Source organism: Podarcis pityusensis (assembly GCF_964106645.2).
Source record: "Podarcis pityusensis genome assembly, contig: HAP1_SCAFFOLD_421, whole genome shotgun sequence".
Taxonomy (NCBI): domain Eukaryota; kingdom Metazoa; phylum Chordata; class Lepidosauria; order Squamata; family Lacertidae; genus Podarcis; species Podarcis pityusensis.
Window position 1 is genome coordinate 1 of NW_028293452.1, and position 18,749 is coordinate 18,749.

General features: G+C 44.4%; 1 protein-coding gene across 3 annotated transcripts; it reads left to right on the forward strand.

The window, feature by feature from the left end:
* The first annotated feature begins 30 nt into the window (after positions 1–30).
* LOC308468950 (COUP transcription factor 2) lies at positions 31–7,366 on the forward strand. Of its 3 annotated transcripts, none has more exons than XM_081024271.1 (3): positions 31–129; positions 2,248–2,796; positions 6,455–7,366. In XM_081024271.1, the coding sequence occupies exons 1-3, from the start codon at positions 117–119 to the stop codon at positions 6,727–6,729; spliced, it is 837 nt and encodes a 278-aa protein (XP_080880397.1). In that variant the 5' UTR covers positions 31–116; the 3' UTR covers positions 6,730–7,366. The 3 variants fall into 3 exon arrangements, with proteins under 3 accessions (XP_080880397.1, XP_080880398.1, XP_080880396.1); XM_081024272.1 differs by having other exon boundaries at positions 2,269–2,796; XM_081024270.1 differs by lacking the exon at positions 31–129 and adding an exon at positions 219–372 and having other exon boundaries at positions 2,269–2,796.
* Positions 7,367–18,749: the final 11,383 nt, after the last annotated feature.

The window sequence follows — 18,749 nt, forward strand, 5'->3', positions numbered from 1 at the left end:
GTTGCAGGAACCTCTTGCAGCCTCACACGTGCCGCGCCAACCGGAACTGTCCCATTGACCAACATCACCGCAACCAGTGCCAATATTGTCGCCTCAAAAAATGCCTCAAGGTTGGAATGAGACGGGAAGGTATTGGAATTTCATTTGTTTTCCACTTCTCAACCAACCCCGGTGGGGAGGGGAAAGAGGGCGGGAGGTCTCTGGATTTGCGTGCGCATGTAAACAGAGACCAGCGTGGGATGAGGAGGACTAGGACCGTGGATTTTAGAGATGGGTTGCTTTCTGGGATTGCATAGCTTGTGTACATTTCCTCTTCTTTTGCCATGGCCTGGAATGGGGAGTGTGTTGCTGTCCTTGGGAAAGCAGGGTTAGGTGAGTTTAACAGGACAAGGAAACGTGGTGTGGAGTGTGAGAGGCTGGGGGTGGGTGGAATGCGTTTCCCTGACAAACATTGGCCCGCTTGTTGATTCCAAGAAAAGCTAGATTCCATTTTTATTTTATTTTATTTTTCCTCTCAACCCACCAGCCCCAAACACAATGACTACCCCACGAAAATGCTGTGCGTTATACCTTAGAATGGATTCGATGGGCTCCGATAAAAGAGGGAGGTTCTGTCCAACGGCGGGGGTCAAAGGCAGGCTGGGATATTTCTCCTGCTGGCCACCCTTCCACCGCCCGCAGCGATCCGTAGGCACCACCACTCCCCAAACAACGTACAAGATAACCTCAGACGTAGCTCTGTAACTTCTCTCCCTTCCCCGCGTTGCTAATCCCAATAATCAATCAATCAGTCAATTGCCGGAGAGGTTCCCTTCGGTTAGAAATTCCGCGAGGCTTCTTCCAAGAATTCCCGGGGCTTTCTCTCCTCCCCAGTCCGGGCGAGAAAGCTCAACCTCGCGCTCTCAAAACACGCGCGCGCGGGGTCCTGTTTGGCCTATGCCCCTGATAATAATCAAGATTTCATTTATGTATTGTTCCAGTTCTTTTTTCCCGGGGGTTGGGAGGGTGGAAGAGAGCAAGCCGGGTTGCGGGTCGGGGGGCGGGGGAGTGGGAGAGAGCGATCGGGGATCTTAAGCACCGGAAGGAAACACACAAATAAATACAGAGTTTAAACCAGGGAGGTTTCTGTGAGCAAGATGGAGCTCGGTGGTGGAAGATTCCGAGAGGGCAAGGAAAGGCGAGCCTGTAGCTTCCTTAATGGCGTTGCGCTCGCCTCCTCCTCCTCCTCTCCCCTCCTCCCAACCTCCGGTGTCTGGCTTATGTTTGGGGGTTAAAGGCTGCCCTCCTTCGCTCTCTGAAACGCTCAATCTCCACCTTGGGCCACGTTGGAGCCAGATCCAGCCCCTGCAAAATAAAATAAAAAACATTCTCTCGTCCACATTCTCGTCTTCCTTCTCCACCCCCCTTCCTCGGCGCTTTTGTGGGTCTTTCTCTCTTTCATTTTCTCTCGTCTTGTCACCATGTAAATTTATGAACCAAATGAGAGGCCCACTTTCCATAAAAACAGCCGATCCCGGGGTTTTCCAAAGCTTCGCTCCCACCCCCACCTCTGAATGAATGGCGAGGAAATGTAACAATAGGCCGTGCTGTTTGATATTATTTTATTTTATGGACGCGTGTGGCTGCAGTTCTAATCTGATCTCTCTCCTCCTTTGATATAGATTGTGTTGTAGTTTTAAAAAGGAAGCAGCAGCAACTCTCCTTCTTCGGGGAAAGCGGAGTTTGGAAAATATGGGGAGGGGGCCCTTGCCTGCCAGTTTCTCCCTTCAAAAAAAATAAATAAAATAGCGATGTGGAGAGAAGATAATTCGAGTATTTTATTTTAATTGTGTTTTGATACGTCTGGCGATTGAATGGAGGGGCGGAAGAGCCGCTTGTGGTTGTGTTTTGCCCGCTGGCTGTTCGTTTGGCCAAGGAAGGGGCATTACTTTTTGCCTTCTGCAGTCCCCCCCCCCCCAAGCTTTTGATCCCTCACCCATCTTTTCTCCCCGACCCACAAAAAAAGTACATTTGGATTGACACCCGCTGACATATTTGCCAAAGTGCTGGTTGTTGTCTTCTCAGCAATTTGGGGAGTGAGAGACCCGGCTTCTCTGCACCTCCTTGACCCTCCTGAGTTTCTTTAATTCACCCTTGAATCTGAGCAAACTCCCCCCCCCAAAAAAAAATAAAAAAAAAATAAAGTAGCTTTAGATGTGCTAGCTCCAGAAGGGGCTTCCTTAGCAATTCAGATATTAATTGCTGTAGTTTCTTCCTTATTTACTGCAGCCGTCCAGAGGGGCAGAATGCCACCTACTCAGCCGACCCACGGCCAGTTCGCCTTAACCAACGGAGACCCCCTGAACTGCCACTCGTACCTCTCCGGATATATCTCCCTGTTGCTGAGGGCAGAGCCTTACCCGACCTCGCGCTTCGGCAGCCAGTGCATGCAACCCAACAACATTATGGGCATCGAGAACATTTGCGAGCTGGCGGCTCGGATGCTTTTCAGCGCAGTCGAGTGGGCCCGGAATATCCCCTTTTTCCCCGACCTCCAGATCACCGACCAGGTGGCCTTGCTGAGGTTAACCTGGAGTGAGTTGTTTGTCCTCAACGCGGCCCAGTGCTCCATGCCCCTCCACGTCGCCCCGCTCCTGGCTGCCGCCGGCCTGCACGCCTCGCCCATGTCCGCCGACCGAGTTGTAGCCTTTATGGACCACATACGAATCTTCCAAGAACAGGTCGAGAAACTTAAGGCCTTACACGTGGATTCGGCGGAATACAGCTGCTTGAAGGCCATCGTCCTTTTCACCTCAGGTAAGCCACAGGGTGGGGGCTCTGAGGAGAGGGAGGGAGCGAGGAAATCTGAAAGTCTCCCCTGCCCCAACCCAGCTCCCTTGGTTTTTCCGTGAGAAAATTCGGAACGGAACTTGTAACACCGCAACTGGGGTTTTTTTTTGGGGGGGGGAGGGAGAAGCAATGAGCAGATTACATCTCTCATCCTATTTATTGCATGTTTACTCGGAAGTAAGGCCCGCTGCGTCCAGTGTTAGTTCAAGGGTGCCTAGCATTGAAGCAGAGAGAGAGAGAGAGAGAGAGAGACGTTTTATTTTGAGGAGGAAAACCCTCCAAATATTCTGCCTTCAATTTTAATGTAATATGGACAGAATAACTTTTTTATTGAGCCATGTGCAGTCACTGTTGGGGAAGGGGGATAAAGACTTTTGCTAAATGTGCAAATAAAATAACCTCTGGGTTGATATAGTTAAAGCATAGCAAGTTGATAAATAACCAGAGTATGCTGGAATCTGATCTTTTTAAATATATATAATAACCAGTGGAATTCCTAACCGAGCAGAAAGCCTACTTCGAAGGAGATAGAAGAATCCTAAAATTAAAGGGATATTGGAGGGTGATATGTGCTGGAGCTCTAACTAGAGTATCCAATAAACAAATCAATCGCATTCTGGAAAGGACTGAGGGTGAATAAACTCTCATGGACCTGGCGGCCTTGGAGCAGATTGCCAAGGGGGAGAAAGTGGGTCTAAACCATGGTCAGAGGGGCTGGGTGTATTTTAAATAATAATGATGATAATAATAAGTTGAAGCAAGAATGTGTGTTTGGAATTCAAGTTGCTGCCCCCTATACAAAAACCTAGCGGTAGTGGCAATACTCATGCATAACAGCAGCAGGGATGAGGAATGTGAAGAAGTGTTGCAACTGTAGTCCCTGAATTGCAACATTATGGGTTTCTGTTTTAACTCCTCTTTAAAGAAAGACAAAAAAGAAATCCATGTTGAAAAAGTGTCACTTAGGCTGCAGTCCTTTATCAGAGTTGCCTGGAAGCAATCCCCATGAAACTCTGTGGAGCTTACTCCTGAGTAGATGTGTAGAGTTGCACTGTTAAACAATCAAAAGTGCCAAAAAAGAAGGGGGGGTTGGAGAGAGAGAGAGAGAGAGAGAGAGAGAGAGAGAGAGAGAGATTTCAGTGCCAACTTTCTGCTGCATATAAATAGCGCTACAGTTATAAAACAATAATGGAATGCATGATGAAATCTAATTAGCTGTGGTTCAACCTGGGTGAGTAATATATCTGATATTAACTCTGGAGGCAACATATTTTCAAGACATACTTGCTTTTTAAAAAATTATAATTCATCGGATCAGGCCTCTAACAGTATGCTAGATTCTCAGAATATAAATAGTGATGTGTGTGTGTGATCTTGTAAGTAATGGGGCAGCTTTGGGTAGTGGTCATGTGATGACCATATGAATGGAGGCAGGATCTGTAAAGTAATCACTCATTGGTATATAGATAGATAGATAGATATTTTTAAATATTTTCTTTCATTTTAAAAATACCTTTGATATGAGGAAATAGGCCGAGGCATCAGTAGTTTATGTGGGAAAATTAGGATTTACAATCCAGTCCTTGTTATGTTAAGGGAGGTCTGAGGAAACAGAGTGCCTTTCTGGACATTATCCAAAATTTAGGTCGTGACCTGAACTTCCTTTTATATATTATTGCTTTCCACAGTTACACCTCTGCCTGCCCCCACCCCCCTGGCCAAAAATATTTGTTGCCCACCTAAATTAGTTGGACTCAGAGATGATCAATTATCAGAGGCAGCACGAGAAAGGAACAGTGTGCTTGTGTGTGTGTCCTCTATTAAAAGGACACATTATTTCCTTCTTGAGGATCTTCTCTGAGCCTCTTAAGGCCTACATATGAACCCCAAACATTTAATTTCAAATCTGGTGTTGTAGTGGGTTGCAGTAGTGTGATTAATATTGCTACCTTTGTGGGGGAAACCTCTCAGCTGTTGTCTAAAGTGCGAAATTTATGACTGTTTGCAAAATGTGGATCTGTATGTAAATTGCCTTCCCAGCTTAGATAAAGCTTCTGTTATCTGATTTTGTGGGGTTATAAAACATGGGGGGAACGGATGCAGGGATTTGTCAGCTAAGACGCCCCAATAGCACTGGGGCTGATGTGTTATTTAGATGTAGAGAATTTTCATATAATATTTACTGGTGCTTTCTATAGAATCTATATCTGGATTCTAATGGCTTTGAAAAATATGCATGTGTTAGTGCTTTGCCCAGCCAGCTAAGGTCACAACCTGAGCAAAGGCAGCTTCTGATTAAAAGGGACCTCATTGTATTTTAGCCTGTCAAAAGTGGGGCAATATATATATCTATATATTAGTGCAAAGCGTGGCAAGAATTCTAAATTGTTTTTAAACAGTTTTTTCTTTTCTCTTTTTAAAAAATCGTATCTTACAGATGCATTTTAAAAAAAATAAAAAGTATATATTCGTATGATTGGAAAGAAAGGCGAGGAAAGAAAGGGGAGTGGGAGAGACAGAGAATGAGAAGGGGAGAGAGAGAAACAGCTCTAATGAAGAGAGCGATCAGAGTTTGCTTGGTTGCCTTTGAATAGGCTAAACTGACAAGATCAGTTTTAAAGGACCACTTAAATCACTTTCAAAGACTGAGGGAAACGGCGGTGTCTCCTTTAGGGGGGAATCGCTTTTTGGGTGCGGGGCTCCATTATCCTGAGTTGAGCCAGTTTCTTAACGTGTGTGGGTTTCTGCTGCCTTCTTCCTTTTTTTATGAAACTCTCTTTTCTGGCCTTTGAGATTAGACTCAGCACAGTTATTTCCCCAATGCGAGCATGTGTGTTGTGAGGAAAGACCATGTCTTATCTTTCTCCTTCTCCATACACCCCCGCCGCCAAAATACTCCCCCCCCCCCCCGCAACCCAATGCAGTGAAAATCTGGTGAGATCACTGAAAGGTTTGGGGCTAATTTTAAAATCAAGACCTCAGGCCAAAATCCTGGCCGGGAGGGGAGACTTTTGGAATATTATTTTTTAAAAAGAAAAAGAAAAAAGAGCACGTGCTCCTGTTGAAACCGAAAGAAATAACAGGAAGATCCAAACGCGTGTTTACTCAGAGGAAAAATCTTGCTGGACTGGCTCCCTAGGAAGCGTGCAGACAGGACTGCAACATGACTCTCCTCTGTGCTTGGGATTGTAGCTTGAGCAGGGCTTAACTTGGACTGAATCATGTCCTCGCGGCTTATTCGGAAGTCCAAGACTTGAACTCAGCGAGCCTGACTTTCAAAAGGGAGAATAAATGCCTGTAGGTTTGGAGGGAGAGATCCGCAGATTTGGGCGCGCACAAGCAGATCGACCCAAAGCACGTTAACCCCCCAAGTTCCGCAGGACTTAAATCGCTAGGAAGCAAGTCTCAAAAGATTTCAAGAGCAGCGTCTATCTTGCAATGCTCACGACTTCATCCTTACAGTTCTTAGCTGTGATTTTATTTACATTATTACTATTGTTTTGATTGCGGGGGGGGGGGGGGAATTGGTTTTTAAACCATTCCAAGGGGGGACTATAACTTGTTTGATACTGACGACACTTTCCCCCTCCCTTCCCCTCTCTCTTTGAAACCAACTTTCTTCCAGATGCGTGTGGTCTCTCCGACGTAGCCCACGTTGAAAGTTTACAAGAGAAGTCCCAGTGTGCGTTGGAAGAGTACGTAAGGAGTCAATATCCGAACCAGCCTACGCGATTTGGAAAACTGTTGTTACGCCTCCCATCTCTCCGCACCGTCTCTTCCTCAGTCATAGAGCAATTGTTTTTCGTCCGTTTGGTAGGTAAAACCCCCATAGAAACCCTTATCAGGGATATGTTACTGTCTGGAAGCAGTTTTAACTGGCCTTATATGGCCATTCAATAAGGGGAAAAAATGTTGGAGAGAGGAAAAAACAAACCCACAGATGAGAGAATTTGAAAAAAAAAATTGGAAATTTTGGAACGGAGGATTTTTGCGAGTGACTTTGGGGTCTGGCGGTTGTTTAAACGTCCTTCAGCTAAGCAAGGATGTTGCATCTTGGCTAAAAAATGAAGAGAGAATAATTGGAATGGACTGAATACTAATTAAAAAAAAAAAGACTTGTGATATGAACTTTTTACAGACTGAATTAAGAATTCCCCTGTTGTCCAGAAGTTGCTACTTCTCTCTCTCTCTCTCTCTCTCTCTCTCTCTCTCTCTCTCTCGTTGTTTTTTAAAAGAAAAGGGGAAAGGATTTTTTTTCTTTTTTTCTTTTCTCTGGGGTGTTTAACTTGAAACACAATCTCTTGCTAAAAGTGCATTTAAAAGAAATCTGGAGAAAATTAATGGAATGGAAACAAGTCTCTCTCTCTCTATCTCTCTCTATCTCTTTTCCAAATTATTAATTTGTCCTATGTTGTCTGTGTACCTATAGGGTTTTGTTTGGGGTTTTTTTTTTGTATTTTTTCTGGTTCCAAACCAGTTTATTCTGTGGTTCTATAATAATTTTGATATAATCTTGCCTTCATTTAAAAAACAACAACTACAACTGTGTATCCTTTTTAAAAAAAAGTTCTGAAAGAATTAAAACTGTCTCAGAAAGGTTTATGAGAAGAACATAAAGAGAAGGGGAAAAAATTCCCCACAATAGTAGGAAAGATGGAAGCGCACTTACAACTAGTCAGCCAAAATTTAGCTCCAAGCTACGACAGCTATAATTATTGAGATCGAATAAAAGAGAACCACAACTATTCCCCCACCCGCAAGCCCACCTTCCCTTGACTAGGTTTTTATATATATATATCTATTTTAAAGACAAAACATGAATTTTGGAAGGGAATGCGTATTTCTTGGAGGGAGAAGGAATTGTGTCTAAGACACAACACAGTTTTGATGAAAACACACATACACACACGCACACAAAACCACACATAGGGTTTCATCACAAAGTGAACTTTTTTGTAATTTGAATGAAAATTGGGTTCCGCCTAGTTGTCCTAAATTGTTACCAAGTTCCTCTATCTGTTTGTATATTTGCAAGCTCTTTGTATTATAATACTTGTTGATATTTTCCCTTTTTTTAAAGAAAAAAGAAAAAAACCATTGAATTCAGCATGACAAAAAAAAAAATAACACTACTGTTGGCACTTATAGATAATGTGGTTGATTCAGTATCTTAGAGTTTACAGTTTTTGTGTTTTAAAGAAAAAAAAGCTGAAGGGTTTTTTTTTTAAGTGCAACATTTCTGTATACTGTAAAAGTTATAATAACTGAAAACTGTTTGGTCCAGTCTTTGTGTGTTATATTCCAAGGAAAAATTGAAAGTATTCAGAAATTAAAATATTATTTGATATCTGACACCTTGTATGGCTCTCCTAAATGTCTTGGGGTAAAATATTCCTATTTATTCTTCTGTTGAAGAGGTTTTGGTCCTTGGATAGATAGACTCTGCTTCAAAATCGGCTTGCAACACAATAGGTGTTGTTTGTGTGTGTTTCCTGTAAAATAGATGGTGGTGGTTTGGTGGTGCTGGTGAGATGTTCCAGCTTCAGCTCCTGGTTTAATTGTGGCTTCATGAGGTCTCCAACCTGATCCTCAATATGTTTGCCCCCAAATAATTTTCACAACCTGTGCGTAGAGTACATAGGATTGCAACCTAAGATGGCAACATTTCCTTTCCTCTTGTCCTCTTGATAATTACAAAAAATAATACTAGTAATAATAACTGCAGAGGGGATGGTTAAAAGAGCAATGACCTATTAATTCTGTCACACTTAAGTGCCTACATAGGAACTGATATACACACACGTACACAGAAACACACATATGTATGTATGTATGTTTTGTGAGTATATAATCTGGTTGAAGCCAAGTGGCATTATTGAAAATGTAGGTCAGTTGTTTGCTCTGAATCCCAATGTCTGTGACAGAGAGAAGAACTCTGGAATTGTTGTGTGCTGGTTGTCACTGAGAGATCTTTTCAGCTCAGAAGTGGATTTGCATAGTTTCCTCACCATTTCTTTTCTTTTAGAGAGCCAAAGATTCTCAGACCATAAGACGGAATGTACAAGTTGTGTGTGTGTGTGTGTGTGTGTGTGTAGGCACCTAGCATTATAAAAGAAGGACTTATAATAATGCTTTCTGAGTCTAACTATAATAAGGAATAAGTATGATTGATTCCAAAAGACACTGCACTTAAGGCTGCAGTCCTATGTTAGGAGCGAGCCCCACTGAATACAATGGGATTTATCCCGAAGGAAGCACACAGGAGATTGTGCTGTAAATAGTAGTGTATTTGTTTCAACCCAACATATTGAGTAAAGGCCAGATTCCCACTGAAATTATTGGCTCCAGTATCTGTTGCCCTCAAATTACTCAAAAACGCTTCCTCCGTCCCCTCCTACAGTCAACTTTTCTTACTCTCCCTGCGCTTCAGTTCTCCAAAGCAGGTTGACAAAAACTCTGATGTCTTGTGAATTTGTGTGGGAGGAGGGAAGTATAGAGGGTACTCAAAATAGCCTCTTGTCCCCTCTTCTAAGGCTTTCTGCCCCCACCCCCAGCCACACATTCTGACCCATACATACATACATACATACGGAAAGAGCCCACCAGTTTGTGAACTACACTCCATCTCTGGCCTGCTTCAGTTCCAGACATATGGACCAGATATTGTTTTTATTTATTTATTTTCGAGGAATAGGTGTACTCTTTGCGAATGGCTGCAAATGATTCTTTTTCCTATGAACCCAAGGCACTTTTGAGATGCATAGATAAATATGCTTGCTGGTTTAGAGATGAGAGTGATCCTCCGGTTTTAGTGGTGCTTTTCGTGCTGGTTACTGTCTGCTACTCTAAAGGATGTCTGTGTCTGGAAATGAACTTAACAGGGGAACTTAACCCTTCTCTAACTTCACCTCGAAGGGTCTCCCCCCTTTTGGCCTGCTTGCTTTCCGTGTGTGGTGGGGTTTGTTCTTAAACAATCGTTTACTGCAAATGTGTTTCCTGTCATATTGCAACTTGATGATGTTCAGCTCCTCAGAAAAGCCATTCCTTGATTTTTCTTCTTCTCTCTCCCCCCCCCCCAACCTTCAGACATCTGGGCTGTTGCTCAGTTGTTCTTCCTCTATATACCTGTCTCTCTTGGCGTTGCTTTCCCTCCGCTCCCTCGCTTCCCCACGTTAACTTCCTAATCGAGCTTGGACTGGAGAGATGGCGGCAGAAAAGAGCTGAATGTAAAAGGGGTTCAACAAAAACCCAGTTCCAGCCACCACCACCACCCCGCCATTCCACTTTCCTTCTTCTCCCTCGGTAAATTTTCCATTCCATTCCCCTTGCCTCTCTCTCTGTCTCCATATATGCATCCATATATTTGGAAAAGCTCCGAGGTGGAGTTGTTTAAAGGCTTTCAGATAGGTGTGAGTTTATGGCATTTAAGGAAAGTTTTTCTTTGCCTGCTGACTTAGAACAAAGGAGCTCCCCCCGAGCAATTGAGCCGGACAAAGGAAGTGGGCCCGGACTCAGAAGGAGTCCTATGTGAAATTGACTAGCTCTTATAAAAAGCTGCTAAATACGAGCAACTCTTTTCTCTTGAAGTGTCCGGAGATTTCCCTCAAGCCTCCCTCTCTAGGGTGGTTGGATTTCTTTAAAAAATAAAAATAAATCTGAGTTCTTCCCCTTCCCAGCACCAGTGTTGGAATTATAAGTAAAATTATTAAAGTGACTCTCCACTTAAAGAACAGCAGGGGAAAGAGCCTTTGAAATACGATTGTTATTAATAATGTTATTAAAAGCACATATGGGAGAAGCTCTCTTTCCGCCCACTTCTCTCTCTCTCTCTCTCTCTCTCTCTCTCTCTCTCTCTCACACACACACACCCCTTCTAATTTTCTCTCTCCTTCGTCCTGCCCTCTAGCAATTAACTTCACTATACTGGACCGGGTGAAGGGAGAGGGGGAATCTTATTCCGAAAGTTAAAGCATAAGGGTTTGGGGGATCGAGCTTGCCTTAGGACAAGACAGGGCGAGGATCGCGCGGAGAATAATGGAGGCTTTGAAACGCACGCCAGCGAGCGGTAGCATACACGCAACTCGCGCGCAGGCCTGTTTAAAAGGTTACTCGCTGCGGATTGCGTTCACTCCGCTCGTCTGACGCTAGATCTCACGCTCTTTCTCGGTTCCCCACCCCCAACCCCGTAGCAATTACTGGAGAGACAGCAGAGTGGATTCGTCCTCCTCAATGCCGTTTTTTGGCGGGGAGGGGAGGAAATATGTTTGCGGTGTGTGTTTGGGGAGGGGGAGTAGATAAAGCGTGTGAAACTATTGCCTTGAAGCTGGGTTGTCCTATTAACTCAGCCAACATGGCGTCTCCCAGAAGTGTACTGCAGAGAGAGAGAGAGAGAGAGAGAGAGAGTCCTGCTAGGCAAAAGGAATCGCGTTGTGATGAGGAGAGAGATCTTTCCCTTCATCCTCGTAATAAGTCAGGAGGAGGCTGGTATTTAAACGCATACACAAGGCTGCAGGCAGCGGGGCACCTCTCTGCAAAAACTCCCAAACCAGCAATCGAGTCAAGGCAAGTCCAGTGGTTAGCTGTGGATTTAAAGAAGCAAGGATGTGTGCGTTAAAGGGGGGAGATATTACAAACCCTCCACAGCTACACTGTCCAGTTCTCCATCACAGGATTACGAATGCCCAACTTGTGCTGCTCTCCCTCTCTCTCTCTAGCAGATCTCGAAATGGATAGATTGGGCTTCGAGGTGCTTTTCATATAGGGTGGCTCACACGTGCATCTATCCCTTGATGTCATGCTCCTAATCCGTGGGTAGAGTAATTCAGTGTGAATAGAAGCCGTCCACAACCTCTTGAAATCCATTCTTGGTCACAGGATCACTCACTTCAAATGTGGAATTACTTTGCTTAGCACATTTATACACTTAGGTGGGGAAGTCTGTGGACAGGGCTTGAGCGGGTATCTAGGAGATATTTAGAGGAAAATGCCCGCCTTCTCGCCTCTCTTCAATCTAGCATAGGGGTTGGGGGTTGGTTCCCCCACCCGATTCTAGGATAAGGTTTATTTTCCTATCGTCTTCCGTTTGGGGAAGGCACTTAAAAGAGATTTGCTGCGGTGGTCTGGCGTTAGGTATCCGCAGAGGGGCGGACAGACGTGACTGAAGACATCCGTATTGCAAAGGCGAAGGGGTGGGCGGAGAGGGGCTCTCTTTCAGCTTAGGGTACACGTCCGAATCTAAATTACCTGGGAACTCAGCTTGTTTTAAAAGCATCCCTTTCTTAAGCTCCACGACCATTGGAGAAAGGGGGGGGGGGAGAATCCCTCTGCAGAGCGTTATTTATTTTTTTAAAAAGAAGTGATGAAGCGTTTTTGTGCTTGGGTGTGTTGTCAATCTCATAACAAAAGGTGCTCTTTAAAGGAATGGCGTTGGGAGCTTGATCTGCTGCGAGAAACCCAAAAATCAATGAATTATTATTAATATTTTAGGGGAAAGGGGGAGAGAGCGTGTCTTGTCTACATAGAAGAGAGACGGTTCTTGACGAAGATGCAGGCCTTCTTAGAGTCTATTGAAAAGGGAGGCTAGGAGTTTACAAGAGGGGAAAAGTGCTTCTGATCATCCCCTCCCTCCGTCCGCATTTTCTCCTCTATCTGTTAAGCTTCCCGCAGCGCGGCTGTCTACTTAATGGCAAATTTTTACCTCGTTGCGGTCATTTTAAAAAACGCTTAGTCCTAGTTGTTTGTTTGTCACAGGAACTTCTAGGTGCCCCCTCCCACCCCCACCCCGTCGCCCCAGTTTAGGAATGAATGTTCTGGTATTTATTTGGAAAGAAGGTTGCGATCCTTCCTGCTTGTCCTTTAGAGTAAACACCACGAAAGAGAACAGTTGCTGAATTTGCGTAAACATGCATTAAGAGTGTTGTGTTTTATATTTTAAAAAAAATTAACAGACTGAGAAAATACGAGCCTGGTATTTAATAAAAGGTGTGGATATAGAAAAGGCTGCAGAAATTATCTGGGTTGTTTGTTTTTTCAGGGTAGGTTTTTGTTTTTTGTTTTGTTTTGCTTTGCTTTTTTTTGCACACCAAAGGAAGCAAATGGGGGATATTTCTCTCACACACCCCCACCCACTTTGCCCCCATCCTTCCCCAACGGAGTGTGTGAAACCTCATCCTGGGGGAAGGGGCCCTTTAACTCGAATGTTGGGATGGGGCGAAGCGAGGCGTCTTGAATAAACAGCCCCGCATCAAGAGTGTAAATAACTCTCTGCTTAAGAAGGTGACAGGCTCGGGAGAGAGAGAGGGAGACCCCTGCGTGAGTCTCTTGGAAGGGGATTGGGAGCGAGGGGGGGTGGGGAGAAAGAAAGAAAACGGAGAAGTCGGTTCCTTTTGCACGGAACGGTTATACAGCCCATGAAACGCGGCGCAAGCCCATCGCTTAGCCCTTAGATCTTCCGCTCTTCCCTAATACAAACCAGATCTCCGCTATTGTTTATCATCCGGGCTCGTGCCCGACAAGTTATAAATCGTATTGCCCTTTTGATAACGCAGTTGTAATCAGTTAGCATCGCAGCCGGGCCCAATTGTAAAACTGCCTAATTTAATATGTCAGATGTGCCATTAAAACTTTATATATTTATATACATATGTGCATTCCCTCCCCTTCCATCTCCCTTGCCCATCTCTTCCCTAGGAGTGAAATGTCAACAGTGTTATTGTTGTTGTTGCAGTTGCTATTATTATTATTATTATTATTATTATTATTATTACTATTATTTGAAATAATGTCTTGGGTTGGAGATGCAGGGCTTTGCTAAGACATCTCTATATTACTCTATTACTATTACTATTACTATTACTATTACTATTACTATTACTATTACTATTACTATTACTATTACCATCCCTGAGGGATAAGCCCTCCCACTAATGCTTCGGTCTTCGGCACATATGCTTGGGAGTGTCTCCCACGGCTTTGAACTTCGTGAGATTTACTTCGGAATAAGCGTTTTTAGAATGCGGGAAGAGGACATATATGTTTGGCCAAGGAAAGGGACTCTTGTCAGCCCGGGTTTCTTTGAGGAGGGGGAATCACATTCATTGCAAAGGTGCCTTGTGATTAATTGAGTAAACGCCGGGAGAGGGGGGATATTATTTTATTCGGAAAATTCTCTTGCGTTTGCTTGGAAAGTAGAGTTGTGGAAGAAGTCGCTTGGGTTTCAGTGGATCTTCTTGGTTGGAGGCGGTTCTCATCGCCCAAATCCATTCTCTCCCCCCACTTTCTGAACCCCCATTAATATAGTGTGGCGGCGGCAAGAGAAATGAAAGGGTGAATCATAAGGCCTGGTGACTTTTTCGAATGTGTAAAAACACACAGCTTTTTTAATCCCTGGCTTTTCTCTCTTCCCCCCACCTCCTTCTTAAACGTGATGGTGTTTGGGAGATTCGTCTCTGAGGAAGCCTGGAGCCCGGACAACAATCGCGGTCCAAGTTAGCCCCAATTTGGATCAAACTTACAGAGGGTTGATTTTGGTTGACAGAGCGTGTGTGGAGGCTGAACTCCCATAATATGCACTTCTGTTCCTTTATTAGGCTTGGACAACGAACTAATGAGCTTTCCATCAGAAGATTGTCACTCCTATTTATTTTATTTTCTCCACCCCTCTTCCGAAGAAAACTTGGAGACCGAGGGAATAGACGTTTTTAAAGGTGTGGGAGCTGGAGATAGCTACTGATGCGCACACACACCAACATCAGGGGGTGGCATTATTATTAGTAGTAGCATTACTAGACAGCGGGCAAGATCCATCGAAAGTTCAGCACTCGGAAAGTCCCATTGATTTGGCTTATGCAGCGCTTCCAAGCATATTGACACAGGGGTAAGGCTCCTGGAGTTGACCGTGATTCTTACCTTAGGGTGGCAGCGATCCTATATACACTGGGTTTGGTATATTACACATAGCTTTGTTGTCCGGCTCGTCCTTAACGTCCCTTGAAATCTCTCTGCCTTTCTTTGTCTGGATGGTCTTAAAAGCCACCGAGAACAAGTGTCCCGAAGGAATGGCAAAGGTCAGAACATCTTTCTTTTTGCGCCCTGTTGTTGGGTTTCACTAGGATTCCTTAGGTCGATTTCAAGGTAGCTGGCGAAGGAAAACTTCCCCAGCGGACAGGGAAGTTTGGGCAGTTTCTGAGCCCGAAGGACGCCTCGCGGCCCCAAGTTTAAAGAATCTGATAGGAAGATGAGAAACGGGAGGACAGAATGAGAGGAGTGCTGGCTGGTTGGAGGGGAGGGGAGGGGACGGGACGTTGATCCCATCTCTCTGCGAGAAATAGGTGCCCACGGGACTCCATTAACCTACCTGGAAGGCGATTAAAAAGAAAAAGAAAAAACTAACCTGAGGCAAAGCGGAAATGAAATAAAAATTATATCAAGAGATATAATCGAATTGTTTACAGAACAGAGGCAGTAATACATGTTACCGTCCCCCTCCCTGCGGCTCTTTATTTTCTTTGGATCTCGATTTTTTTTTAATCCTTCCTTTACAAATTTCTGAATATTGTCTTTTGAACTGAGCCCTTTGCCTTATTAAGGTGAGCGCGCGCGGGGTGCTTGTGTGTACAGAGGGAAAGAGAGAAAGGGGGGGGGTCGATTGCTGCAATCCTCTTTGAAACACGCTTCGTTTAACTATTTTACACAAGTTTGCTTAGATCCCTGGGGGATTCTTCACTTAGAGAAGGTTGATACTAGAGTTAAAAGCTTGCGAAGTGAGGGAGGGGAGAAAAAAATCAGAGGTTGTGGTGGATCATATCTAAGGGGGGGGGGCTTATCACACGTGGGTGGCAATAATAATAATAATAATAATAATAATAATAATAATGCTCCATCTGAAATTGAAACAGTGGCCACTCAACTAAGGAGAAATAGACCAAATTGAAATCAGCAAAGGTATAAATAATATCCTGCAGTCATTTAAGTTACACCCTAACTTTTCCTCTCTTTAGGTCTGATTCTCGGTCTTAGTTTCCCCGCTCGTTTTCTCCTCCAGCAAATTGATGTTAACGTGTGTCTTAGACTTTGCCTGTAATCAGACGCCCCCCTTCCCTCCTTCCTCTATTCTCTCTCCCTCTCTCTCTGAAGCATTTAATAAATGTCTATTAACGCGCTCCAAACCTAAGGTGAATTTACTGTCTCCCGGTTTCCAAACGGTACTAATGATAGATTTATCAACAGGGACTCGCCTCCAAGCGCTGTAAGGGAGACCCGCTCAGCGAATAAGTATGACGAAACACCCAACACCAATATCATTATTTCTACATGGGGGAAAGTACTGGAGGGTGGCGGCGGAGATGTGTCAGGGTATCATCTGAATTAATTAATCGGAATTAAAATCGGGTTGGGGGCAATCCTTTCTGTTTTGGTACCGCGCCTTGGATGCAATCTTCTTTCTTTCTCGTTTTGGAACTGTTGTTTCGGAGCTGAAATTAAGACACACGATCCTGGTTTGGATGGTTTTCTCTTTCTTCCGGGTGCCTTATTGTTGTCCGCCGCCCCCCTCCCTGCCCCTGCTTCCCAGGTTGCGGATAAAGTAACAGCCCTCTTCACGTTTCAGACCTGCGGAGAACTCAGTCTTAAATTTCCTTGTTGTGTTTTGAGAATATATTTATTGTCTCCCCCCCAAAAAACCCCGCGAATAAAATCCATTCAGGACTGGAGTGACCTCGCCTTGATGCGCTTCCGTTTCATAACTTCTTCCATTCCTGGAAACATTTAAGGAAAAGGGGGGTTCGTAAAGATGGAAATAGGGGAAAGAAAAACAAATGACTGGGAAAGGAGAATGAGCCAGCCCAGAGAAAGCCAAATTTGAGAAGAAGGGCCGTTGCAGTCTACGGAGCTAAGGCCATGCGCCGGCGATCCTCTATGCACATTTACCTGGAAGAAAGTCTCTCTGAAATAATGAGGAGAACCACGAGTAAACGTGCGTGAACCAGACTTTGGAAGGGCCTTAGCGCAGCGGTAGAGCGTCTGCCTTGCACCCAAGAGTTCCCAGGTTCATATCCCCGGCATCTCCAGGTACGGCTGGGAGAGCCATTTGTCTAAATCCCTGGAGAGCCGCTGCCAGTCAGTGTAGGCAGCTTTGTATGTGCCTCTGTTCCACCAGACTGGAGGCATATTTACTGAGAAGTAAGCACCTGTCAGCTCAATGACTTTTGTTTCTGAGGAGGCCACCTTCACAAAAAAAACCACCACAGTTGGAATCGATGCATATTTCCTCGGAAGTGAGGTCCACTGAGTTTAATGGGCCTTACTCCGAAGGAGGTCTGCATAGGTTCGCAGCCTCAAGTCAAAACCACCTTCAGCTGGATTGCGCCCGGTGTGTAGGTATCCTATATATATGGGCGTAGTGTGGATAAAATGAAACAGAACCTAGCTCTCTGGATCCATTGTTACTTTAGGCTGCGATCCTATACACGCTTACTTGGGAATGTGTCCCATTGCACTTGGTGACTTGCTTCTGTGTAAACACGCTGTTTACTACACATTTCTCCCCTCAACGGCATTATCTACAGTTTCCGCCCTTATTCTGGGGAATATTTCATAGGACCCTCTAGGATCTGTGCTGTTGGGTTTCTTAAGCGACAGGTATACCTAGCTCTTCACAACCGCTGTAAGTCTATGAACCTCGTTTCCCTCCAGGAACGATCCCTTCCCAATATTTCACTTCTCTCCACTATCCCTATTTCAGTGTACAACTCTCTCATTCCAATGCTGGGTATTTATTTTTTATTTATATATATATTTTTAAAAAGAGGTAGCTGTGAACGCATTTTGCACTGTAAATTTCTTATAAAAAGTAAAACCTTGTGAAATCACACCAAGCTCCTTTGCAGTTTTTTTTTTAATTCTCCTCTAGAAATTTCATTGAGATGTCTCCTGTACTGTGCTTGTCAAGTGATCTTTGTTCCTCTTCAAATAAAGGGCTTTTAAATGGACTTCTGGCTCCCGTTTTGTTGTTGTTGTTGGTTTTTTTTCCTTTTTCGTCTTCTGTCTTTCTAAACGTTAGAAAATTGTGCCATCTACCAGCTAATCCAAGTACTGTCGCTCTCGGAGACCTCCAAAGACCTCCAAACCCTCACCCTCAATGCAGCCGTGTCAAGGGGGTGGGCCAAGAAGGGGGCCTAGTGATGGAAAAAAATACAAGGCTGCTCAGGATGCAGAGTTTGTTCTGCTTTTAAAGACATATTTCTTTTATTTTTATCGTGAGAGTAGGGGAGACAGAAACCGGGAGTGCAAAGACATATAGTCAAGAAGGGAAGAAAATACATTTGATTCCGTTTCTGGAACGAGTCACGGTTGGTGTCCACGGCTACCCCATCTAACCCAGCCCCTTTTAACCAATTTAGCCGGATTTTTAAGACGGACTTGGAGGATGTAGGGAGAAAGATCGAGAAACACATGCAGCTGTTTTTATGTCCGTTGCACGCCTCGTTTGGTGCTTGCACCCACATGGAAATAGATTTCTGAGGACCCAGAAAAAGGGTAGCTTATTCTTCATAGATATTTGTTAGTAACACCGTTCCCCCCCCCCAACCCCACAAATTATTTAACTTCGAAATAAAGCTGGCCAAATGATCGTGTGCAGGAAGATACAAGTAGCCGGCAAGCCTTGCAATCTAACGGTTGCGTTCTAGGACATTGGCTCAGGAGCTGGAGTTTTATGGAAATAGCCATCAAGTCCCCATAAACCGGGGACCTCCTTACAAGAGGGGGCGGGGAGGTGTCTCCCCTGAACCGGACTAGGATTGCATTTTCGTTCGCTTGCTAGAACCGAACCCCACACACATACCCCTTTCCTCTTGCCGAAATAAATTTGGAATTTTGTTGCTGCTGCTGCTGTTTCACCTGGCTGGGTGGAAAGTGAAAAC